A 10,188-nucleotide genomic window follows, 5' to 3' on the forward strand; every position below is an offset into this window, starting at 1 on the left:
AGCTTTATTAGAATTGTTCATAAAAGTTTCTAGCATTAAAAATAATCGAGTTACGCTCAGAATAAAGTTGGCCCTCTTTTTTTTTGTAAAAAAATCATGAAAATCTCCCTGTGTTTAGCTCCTCAAATAAAATTAATCGCTACCGCTTTACAAACAATTTACTTACTTATCTATTTTTTATATGATCTGTCAGTCTCACCGGTTTAAAGTGCTTATTTTTGAAAGGTTTATAGTTAAAATAGCTTGAACTAGTCACTAATCACGAGTGTATGCAAATTTGAACAGCCATATCTTAACCAATTTTTGTCTTGCGGAAAAACAAAATGAAACTATCATATTTATAATAACAAAACCTATATTTTTTACTGTTTCAGATTTTTCTTATCACTAATACTTTTCAAGTTATTTTGAAAAAGGAAATTTTTCAAAAATTTTTAGAAAATTTTGTTTTACTATAAAACCAAATTTTTTCAAAAATAAGCATTTCAAGCCAATCAAACTTACAGATCATATAAACAATATACATACAGGTAAAATAAATGGTAAAGCGGTAACGATTAATTTTATTTAGGGTGCTAAATAGAGGGAGGTTTTCACAATTTTTTTTACCAAAAGAAGGGGCCAACTTTTTTTTCAGTGTAACTCGTTTATTTTTGGTGTTAAAAACTTTTGTAAAAAACAAATATAAATCTTTTTTTAGGTACTTTAAAAATGTTGATTTTCCCGAAAAGTGCTTAATTTTTCGGTGATTTCGCGTTGACTTATTCGATTTGGAATTAGACGAATAAGAACGTATTTTTCATGAGCTACAACTTTGCTTTTTCTCAATTTATATACTTTACTGATACACCATTTTTTTTTTGTTTTTTTATAAGCTATACTTTTGTTTAGAATATTTTTTCGATAAAATATTTACTTTTTGAGTTATTTGCGAAAAACGGTCTGAAAACGTAGTTTTTTTGTCGAAAAATCAACATTTTCAATTGAGAATAACGCGAAAAGTATTGACTTACGTAAAAGACTTTATAGAACTAAAGTTGCTTATAATCGGTCAATTTATCCATTTCCGGGCTTATTTTAAACACGTGTTTTTCACCCCCTGAGAACACTGTCACCCCCAAGTAAAAGCAACCAATGGGACAAATTCAATTTTAAAGTGGAGGGTAAGTAGAACCTAAATCCAAATTTTCATGCAATTCGGAGTTGCCCCTGAAAATTACACTCCAAAACGGTCATTTATTGGGCTATATGTATCTTTGTAATAATTTATTTATGCGTGTGATATACCTACACATACATATTTCTAAGCTAAACGAAATATTAAGGATACATACATACATACATATACAGTTAAAATACAATGCTGACTTACAATACCAATGTTATAAATGTAAATATAATCCAAACAAAGTAATAATGAAAAGTATTGACTCGATTAGAAAATCCCCCCCCCCCCATGGGATGTAAAAATCGGGAACTAAAAATAATGCATTTTGGTTAAACCATCAAAATATAAAATAATAACACGTTGCAATGAAAGATCAAGAGCAGGTTCGATTAGGTACTGGTGGCTGCGAATGTTGATTGACATTTTAATTGGTTATGTTCTGAACCTGCGAAATATCTTCTGCAATAATACTCTCCTCTATCGAGTCGTTATCGATTTTTGCATGATTTATTATTTCTGCTTCATCAGCATCACTGTAATCAAAGAAATCGTCACCTAACTGGTCTAAAGTGCAGACCTGAACAGAATAATATTATAGACTTCTCAATCGATGTGTTCTTTCTCAGATGGATGATATGATGACTCCATTTTAAATTAAACACTAAAAGGAAGTGAAATTAAATGAATTATATTATAATGAATAAAATAGTAGGTATATTATGCAACGAGCATTTAATGATGGTCACTATGAAGCGAGTATTATGAATACGAAACGAGCCGCCTAGCGGCCAGTTTCTTATAGAGTACGAGCTTCATAATTATAATTAAATACAAGTTGTATCCACGATTTTTTCTATGAAAATATATTCAAATTTATTAATTTTGTAATGCAAACAAATTAAGTAGTTTGTCAGTTTGTTTACATATTGAGAACTGTCAAAGCGTATGTATTTGACTCGCCATTGGTCATTGCGCGTGTGCCACCTTCATCGCGAATGCCATAACGCGATTCTATTGGTTAAAAAGCTGTATCGTAATGAAAATCTGTATCATAATGAGATTCATTATGATACAGATAGTGAAATCATAATTGATATATTATAGTATGAGAATAGAAAATAGTACATTGTACAACAAGTCAGAAAAAATACATATTTCTCACGAGCGCAGAAGTTTGTTGGCACGAGCCGAGGCACGAGGCGAGGGCCGCAAATGAAGCGAGGGAGAAATATGTAATTTTCTCGTGTGTTGTACACTGTACTTTTTCTATAGATGCGGTTTTGTCAAGAGTTCAAACTTCAAAATTAAATAGTTTAGGTGTTTTTAGATATATTATATGCACAAATTGAAATAAAATACATATACATGTAAGTATTTAATAGTCTGAAAATTTATATACCTTATTTTTTAAAATTCTAATTAACAGTTATTTTTGAACAGTTTTGAAAGGTAATTCTGGTAGGTTTTGCTTTAACACATTTATTTGACAACATTAATTGTGTTTGTATTGTGCATGTTACCATGGAAACGGCGATCATAGTATGAAAGACCGTAGGAGAACCCGTGAGAAAATATATTTCTAACTGCAATGGCCGACTTTTCTCACTGCGTGAGGAATTGTTCGTTTTGAATGTATGTAAGTAGTGAGAAAAGTTGCATATTGTATAACATCCATAGAAAAATATATTTTCCTATGGATGCTATACAATATGCAACTTCTCTCACTACTTACATACATTCAAAATGAACAATTTCTCAGGTAGTGAGAAAAGTCGGCCATTGCAGTGAGAAATATTTTTTCTCACGGGTTCACCGCCGGTTTACATACACATGATCGCCATTTCCATGGTAACATGCACAATACAAACACAATTATTTTTGTCAAACAGAATGTGTTCAAACTTGTCAAAACTTATCAACAATTACCTTTTAAGACTGTTCAACTGTGAATTATAATTTTAAGTAAATAAAGTATATAAATATTAAGAATATTAAATATCTATGTGTATAGGTATGTATTTTATTTCAATTTAGGCATATAATATACTTAAATGCACCTAAACTATTTAATTTTGAAGTTTGAACTCTTGACAAAAACGCATCCATAGAAAAAGTACAGTGTACAATATGAGAGAAAATAACATATTTCTCCCTCGCTTGATTTGCGGTACTCGCCTCGTGCCTCGGCTCGTGCTAACAAACTTCTGCGCTCGTGAGAAATATGTCTTTTTTCTCTCGTGTTGTACAATATACTATTTTTAAATACTTACATAAGAACACGCCCGTTAGTAAATTGTTCACATTACTCAATACGCTATAACACGCCTGTTAGAAAATAGTATATTGTGCAACAAGTGCAGAAAGGTACTAATTTCTCACGAGTTTGAAAAGTTGCGGTACGAGCTCAAGCGAGTGCCGCAATTCAAACGAGTGAGAAATGATCTTTCTGCACGTGTTACACACTATACTTTTTCTACAACCACAGTTTTTGCTAAAAATAAAAATCACAATTTCCAAACGAAGATTTATAATAATAATAAATTATAAATTTTAAACTGTATTTAAATAATACTAATCAGTTTAAATTCCTTATAGGAAACAAATCCTACTTATCCTACTTAAACAAATTTCACAGAAATCAGTTAAAAAATTAACGCACTGACTTAATTTGTTTGAATTTAAACTATTTTTAATAATTATTACAAAATAATGTCACATTTGACGTTATATTTATGCAGTCACGGATTTCCACCAAACCTACTTCATTCGATTTATCTTGCTGAGGTTGCTAAATCTTTATTGGTTAATTGATAATTATAAAATGTTTATTAAGAATAAAATTGTATAATAAAACAGTTGTAACATCCATAATTTAATTTCTATTCGATAATTAAGTATAATAATATTGTCTTACAGGTTGTATATTTGTCTACACTTTAACCACAACCACAGATGTAAACAGAATGTATAATATATAACATTACTTAGAATGAATTAGTCATTTGTAAAATACCAAATGTGTTCAAAAATAATGTGTTAAAGTAGCGAATTTTGCAGATTTCTCGGACATGAGTTAAATCGGTTCTTATTTGAAAAGCACTATCAAATCAAATATCTTAAATAACACCGTTTCATTTAAACATGGTATAATTATACTTATGATTTTTCGTACTTCCGGGCCTAAAGTGACAACTTCACTCCCTTGTGACAGGTACTAAAGTGTCACATTTAATCCCTCCGGGATTAAATATTGACGAAACTCCCGGAACGATTAAATCACAAACAAACGAATTTAAGGGATATTTTATTGAAAAATATAATTAATTAGAATGGTAATTAACATTGAACAAAAAATTTTGAATGAGTTGTCCCTGTCTTTCGCAATGCCACATATTTCCGAAATATCGCCACAAAACTGATGGCACTGTTTTCTGAATTTTTGATCACAAAATTTCGGTCAATTTTATTTTTGGTGTTTCTAATCGCAATTAGGAAGGAATCGCCCAAATCTCTCACATCGTCGATTTCTAAATCAACCAACTCTTTTCCACGACAAGCTCCCGCAACGCCCAAAATAAGTGCAACCTACAAAAAAATTGATTTCTTAAAATTTCTGAATATAAACAAATTTCCAAATTTACCTTAAGCATTAAATATTTATCATCCGGAGCCTCCCGTAAGAACTGATCTACCTGCTCAGACGTGAGAATTCTTGACTTCTTTGGCTTAAATCCCTCATTTCTTCTCTTCAAAAAAGCTAATAATTTTGGAAATTTACTTATATCAATATCTTCTCTAATGTTAATAACCGATTTCAGCATTGAGTAATGTGCCCAGAGAGTTGAGGCACAAACCGCTTTTGATTTATCATCGAAGTAGACTAACAGCGCATTTTCAGTAGGTTGTCTCACATTTTTTAAGCGGCACCACTTTTTAAAAGCATCGTACTGCTGCTCGTATAGTTTTCTAGATTTCGGTGGTAACAATTCTTCACCTACTTCGGCTTCTCTTTTATCAATATCAGATACACCTTCTTCACTCATGATACCAATAATTATCAATAACAATGTTTCTTTACAATGACACTAGTAATGACAATGTTTCTAAATTATAACTGTCACAACGCAATGTTACTATGGTAACTTATTTTAAAGACAGTTTATTAAATGAGTTGAAGAGAGAAAAAACTGATTGAAATTATTGAAATAATTAATAAAATCATACCGGAAGTACGAAAAGTATCGTATATACCTTGCGACTGAAGTACATTTTAATCCTTCAGGTAAATTAAGGCTGATTCACATTATAGCTCAGGTCACGGTACGCTCACGCTCAGCTCAAGGTTCGGTCAACTATTCTTACACGCATTTTAATCATGCTATCCGCACTAAACACGACGGTCAAGTTCCGTCCCCTTTTTTTGGACCGCGTGGTTTCTCCGAGAGAATATTTTGATCGTGGCTTGAGCTGACTGTGAGCGGAGCGTGACTTGAGCTATAATGTGAATCAGCCTTTATGGCCCTCCCTGCGGTCGGGCCATAAACTTTACCTTCAGGATTAAATGTACTACTTCAGTCCCGCGGTATATAATGTACTATTATTGTGGAATGTAATGGTACTGTGTTATTTTCTCACAGTATAAGATTTATGATATTAGTGTGCAGAAAAGTGACGTTTTTGTGTCGGAAAGTTCTTTTCTGCACAGAAACATCACCTTTCGGCACACTAATGTCATAAATCTTATACTGTGAGAAAATATCCACTTTGTTAACATCAAATTGTGCAGAAAAGTGCACTTTGAATAGTGGTTGTAGAAAAATGCTTAAACAACACGATTTATTTCGACAAGAGATAACGGCAGACTCGTTTGACCTACGAACATACTGTAGAGTAGGCCGGGCCGAAAAAGGGCAAAAAAAAATTTTTTGGGAAATTTTAAACGGGCTAGTAAAACAAAGTTGTGTATAGTAGTCCTAATACTATGTACCAAACATAGGCCGAATTAAATTATTTTTGACCGAGCCCCCGGGGGCCTAAAAAAATTTATTTTTTTGCTTTAGGTATTTGTGGGGCGGGCTAGTTAGAAAAAATGTTCATCATGATCTAAAAAAATTTAACGGGCCCTCAGGACTAAAAATATAAAAGAGGGGTAAAGTAAACAATGCATATTTATTTACTATTTTTGCGCTGTGAACTGTGCTGCTCTTTGCTTGAAGCAATATTCGGCACGAACGTTTTTTTCATTGAACTTATCATGCACATATTTAACATTATTTTGTATATTCATTTAACCCAGAACCAGAACTCACCACGATGAGGTAGCTGCACGGCGAGTTCCACCCGCCCACTATGAGATGTATGTAATCTTATGCATCGAAATTGATTTAGGGATTTGGGTACTATGAACACGCAATTTTTGTACCAGCCTAATCTGTTAACAAACAAATTTGAATGATTTCCGGTTGGGCAAATTAAGCATTGTCTTGAATAACTTTATTAATAATTGATGAAACATTATTTGGAAAATCTCTCGCGGTCTACATTAATTTTCATAGATCCCTGGCACTAGCACCATATTTCAATCTTGGCTGTCTTTTTATCTCAAAACTCATACGAGAATATACTTGTAATACAAACTCAGCTAAAATCTTTAAACTTTCACAAGGATCAGTTGTAGCTACATAAACTCTAAGAATGCGGTTAGCTATCATGAACCAACGTGTTTGTGCCATCTTCCCTGGAATTCTCTCTGCCAACCTTTGAGAACATATTCCATCTCCAATTATTATTATTGAAATAATTGGAGATAACTATATAATTATATACATAGTTTGAACAAATACTGTTGATCTGTACTTGGATCATTTTCATTTACAAGAGGCAGGACAGCTTGTATGGGTTTAAATTTAATAACAGGCGTTTTTCGCAATTGGGAAAAAGGTATAAAATCGGCTAAGAATATGAATAGAGACCTTTTGTGTGGTCATCTAGTTTTTGCAGCAAATATCGCTAGGGAAGTTCAGTAGCGTGCAGCGGGCATACACTCTACTGTAATGGTTTATGTATGTACTCGCCTTTATATAATTCGAATGATTCCACCTTCCAGCCAGTATTGGCATTTGTACCATCACATCCCATAACACTTGATTTGCTTAGATCTATATTATGGCTTTGTAAGTAGTCTAATATTCCTTCGACACAATTCTGGCTAAGAGCTAAGTACCCAAAATATAAACTACCGGGTCCTTCAATTATAGCTATACGGTCTTCAGTTTTCATAATTCGTCTCGCCTTTCCGAAGACCATGGTTTGATCTTTTCTTTCATTAAAGTATAGCCCTTCAGTTGACTTGTTTAAATTTTTATTGTCAGTTGCCGTCTGCTTTCTTTAATTCTTCTCCGAATTTACAAATTAGGTACAGGATTATATAAATAGTAGTTCCAACTTTTAGCAACTAGCCTTGTACAAGAATTTAAAAAAAATTTGACCCAAAAAAAATTTTTTTAGGGGCCAGGGGGCCCAGTTAATTATTTTTTAAACCGGTCCAAATTTGGTACAGGATTATGTAAATACTAGTTCCAACTTTTGGCAACTAGCCGTGTAGAAAAAGTAAAAAAAAATTTTCGGCCCGGCCTACTGTAGAGTATAGGATTGGGGGAGTAATACTCAGCAACGCGACTCTTCTTTTATATGAACCATATTATTATTTTAAGAATTTCTGGAATTGCGGCAAATTGCCCCGTGTGCGTATAATGACGTATTAAAAATAGTATGTAGGGCATTGCATTTTATTTTTTGTTTTATGTTTTAGGCATTTACAGACATTTGTAAACGTTATGAATTTATTTTTAGGGAACAGTAGCTTTTGTCCACAGATCATGTTTAGAAACTTGGTTAGGAGAGTCTAATACCGCCAGCTGCGAGTTATGCCACGCAGTGTTCCAAACAGAACGAGTGCCGCGATATACGTCAGGTATTTCTATTTGGCACTGGTGCTGGAAATCCAATGGTTCAGCTCAGGATGTTAGAAGTGACATAGTTGCCTGTACCATTATCACACCATTAACTATAATTATCACATACGTCTGTTTATTTTCATCTGAATATTACAATCAAATCAAATTCGCAAGTGTTCCAGCCGCTCGTTGGACATCTGTGACTATGTTAATTATGATTGGAATAATGCTAATTGCATATTATATGTGGGTTTATTCTACTATACGCATGCATGCCAGAAGATGGTATAACTGGTGGCAGAGAACATGTAATGTAAGATATATTCCTCCTGGCACTGCAATAGTTATAGGCGGAACCGATGAAGAAGCTGAAGTACTGGAACAAAACAGTACCACCATAGTATCAATTGCATTAAATAATATCATCAATAACATAAGTAATTTAGATGAAAGGAGTCTAAATAGTTCTTCTGTAACTAACAATATAAATTTAACCAATGATACTTAAAGGGCTTTCGTTAATACAATATTTTCATTTATTTCATATACTTATAATTTTAAATAAATCAATAGTACTATTTATAAATTCATTTAGTTTTTTTTCTTGGTTCTTATGATAGGGGAGCCCAAGCGGGGATTTTTGCAATTACTAGAGCATGTCAGAAAATCACATGGGGAGAAACTTCGTACCGTAAATGTACCTCTACTATATATATTGGCTTATAATACAGGGGAGTTCGTTAAGAGGGGTCCGAAAAAAATCTATCCTTAGAACAACTCTAATCGTCAAATTAGGATAAGGTAAGATAAGAACATGCAGAACAGTGTATATTTCAAAAATCTGACGATTTGACCGGGGCGGGGCGTAAGGAAATGTGCGAGTCACAAAGTTTCACAAAAAAAGCGAAAATTGAAAAATACACGTATTCAATATTTTTGAAAAATCTATCAAATGACACCAAACACGATCCCCCACGGAGCTGTAGTGAGGGGTTATTTTAAAATCTTTAGTGGGAGCCACCATTTTTATAGCAGAATTCGATTTTTTACTTAAAAATAAGTAGCTTTTACTCGAGATATTCTTTCGAACTATGGATAGATGTCGCTATAATCAGAAAAAACGATTGTTGGAAATGGAAAACTAAATAAAAAAGTGGAAAGTTCCTACTAAAATGCAAAACTGAACTTACCTTTTTTTGGTTTTAGGACTTAATCTTCACAACCTAAGGGCCCATAGGTCCCCATAACTGTTCAGTGACTTAAAATTTAGCATCCTTGCCTTTCCTACTATTTTAATATTCGTATTAAGCTCTACGGGTAATTTGACTAAAGATAGAAAATTTTTCTGTATATTTATTTAACAACTGGTAAAATTTGTTTGTTTGGTATTTCTCATTATGTCATTAGAATTTTCTGTATAAAATCTTACTATTTAAGTAACATAATTCAAATATAAAATGGTATATTCAATATATTATTTTACATTGGAAGTTTGTTACTTCAATAGTAATAGTAGGGGAGGAAAGTATGCTAAATTTGCAGTTACTCGAGCGTTATGGGGACCTATTGGGTTGTGAAGAGTAGGTCCTAAAACCAAAAAAGTTAAGTAAAGTTTTTTATAAAGTGGGCGCTTTCCATTTCTTAATTTAATTTTACATTTCTAACAACCGTTTTTGCCGATTATAGCGCCATCTATCCATACTTTGAAAAAATATCTCGAATAAAAGTTGACTATTTTTTACGCAAAAAATCCAAATCTGCAATAAAAATTGGGGGGCTCCTATTTAAGATTTTAAAGGAAACCCCCACCCCACCTACGTGGGGTTCATGTTTTGTGCCATTCGATAGATTTTTCAAAAATATTGAATACGTGTATTTTGAAGTTTTTCGATCTGACGTTCATTTCGTGAAATATCGCGGGGTTCGTATTTAAAATTTTAATTTTACCTCCCTCCTCTCCGTGGGGGGTCGTGTTTGATATCATTTGATAGATTTTTGAAAAATATTGAACACGTATTTTTTAGTTTTTCGATCTGACGTTCATTCCGCGAAATATTCGCTTTT

General features: G+C 32.8%; 1 protein-coding gene across 1 annotated transcript in view; it reads left to right on the top strand.

Annotated features, from left to right (window-relative positions):
• Positions 1-8,683, top strand: part of LOC114337979 (E3 ubiquitin-protein ligase MARCHF3-like) — a 58,516-nt gene extending 49,833 nt beyond the window's left edge. Inside the window, exon 3 of the mRNA XM_028288564.2 lies at positions 8,021-8,683. Coding sequence (XP_028144365.1) covers positions 8,021-8,632 — 612 coding nt within the window. The 3' untranslated portion in view covers positions 8,633-8,683. The remainder of the gene's footprint in view (positions 1-8,020) is intronic.
• The last annotated feature ends 1,505 nt before the right edge of the window (positions 8,684-10,188 follow it).

This window comes from Diabrotica virgifera, chromosome 3 (assembly GCF_917563875.1).
Source record: "Diabrotica virgifera virgifera chromosome 3, PGI_DIABVI_V3a".
NCBI lineage: Eukaryota > Metazoa > Arthropoda > Insecta > Coleoptera > Chrysomelidae > Diabrotica > Diabrotica virgifera.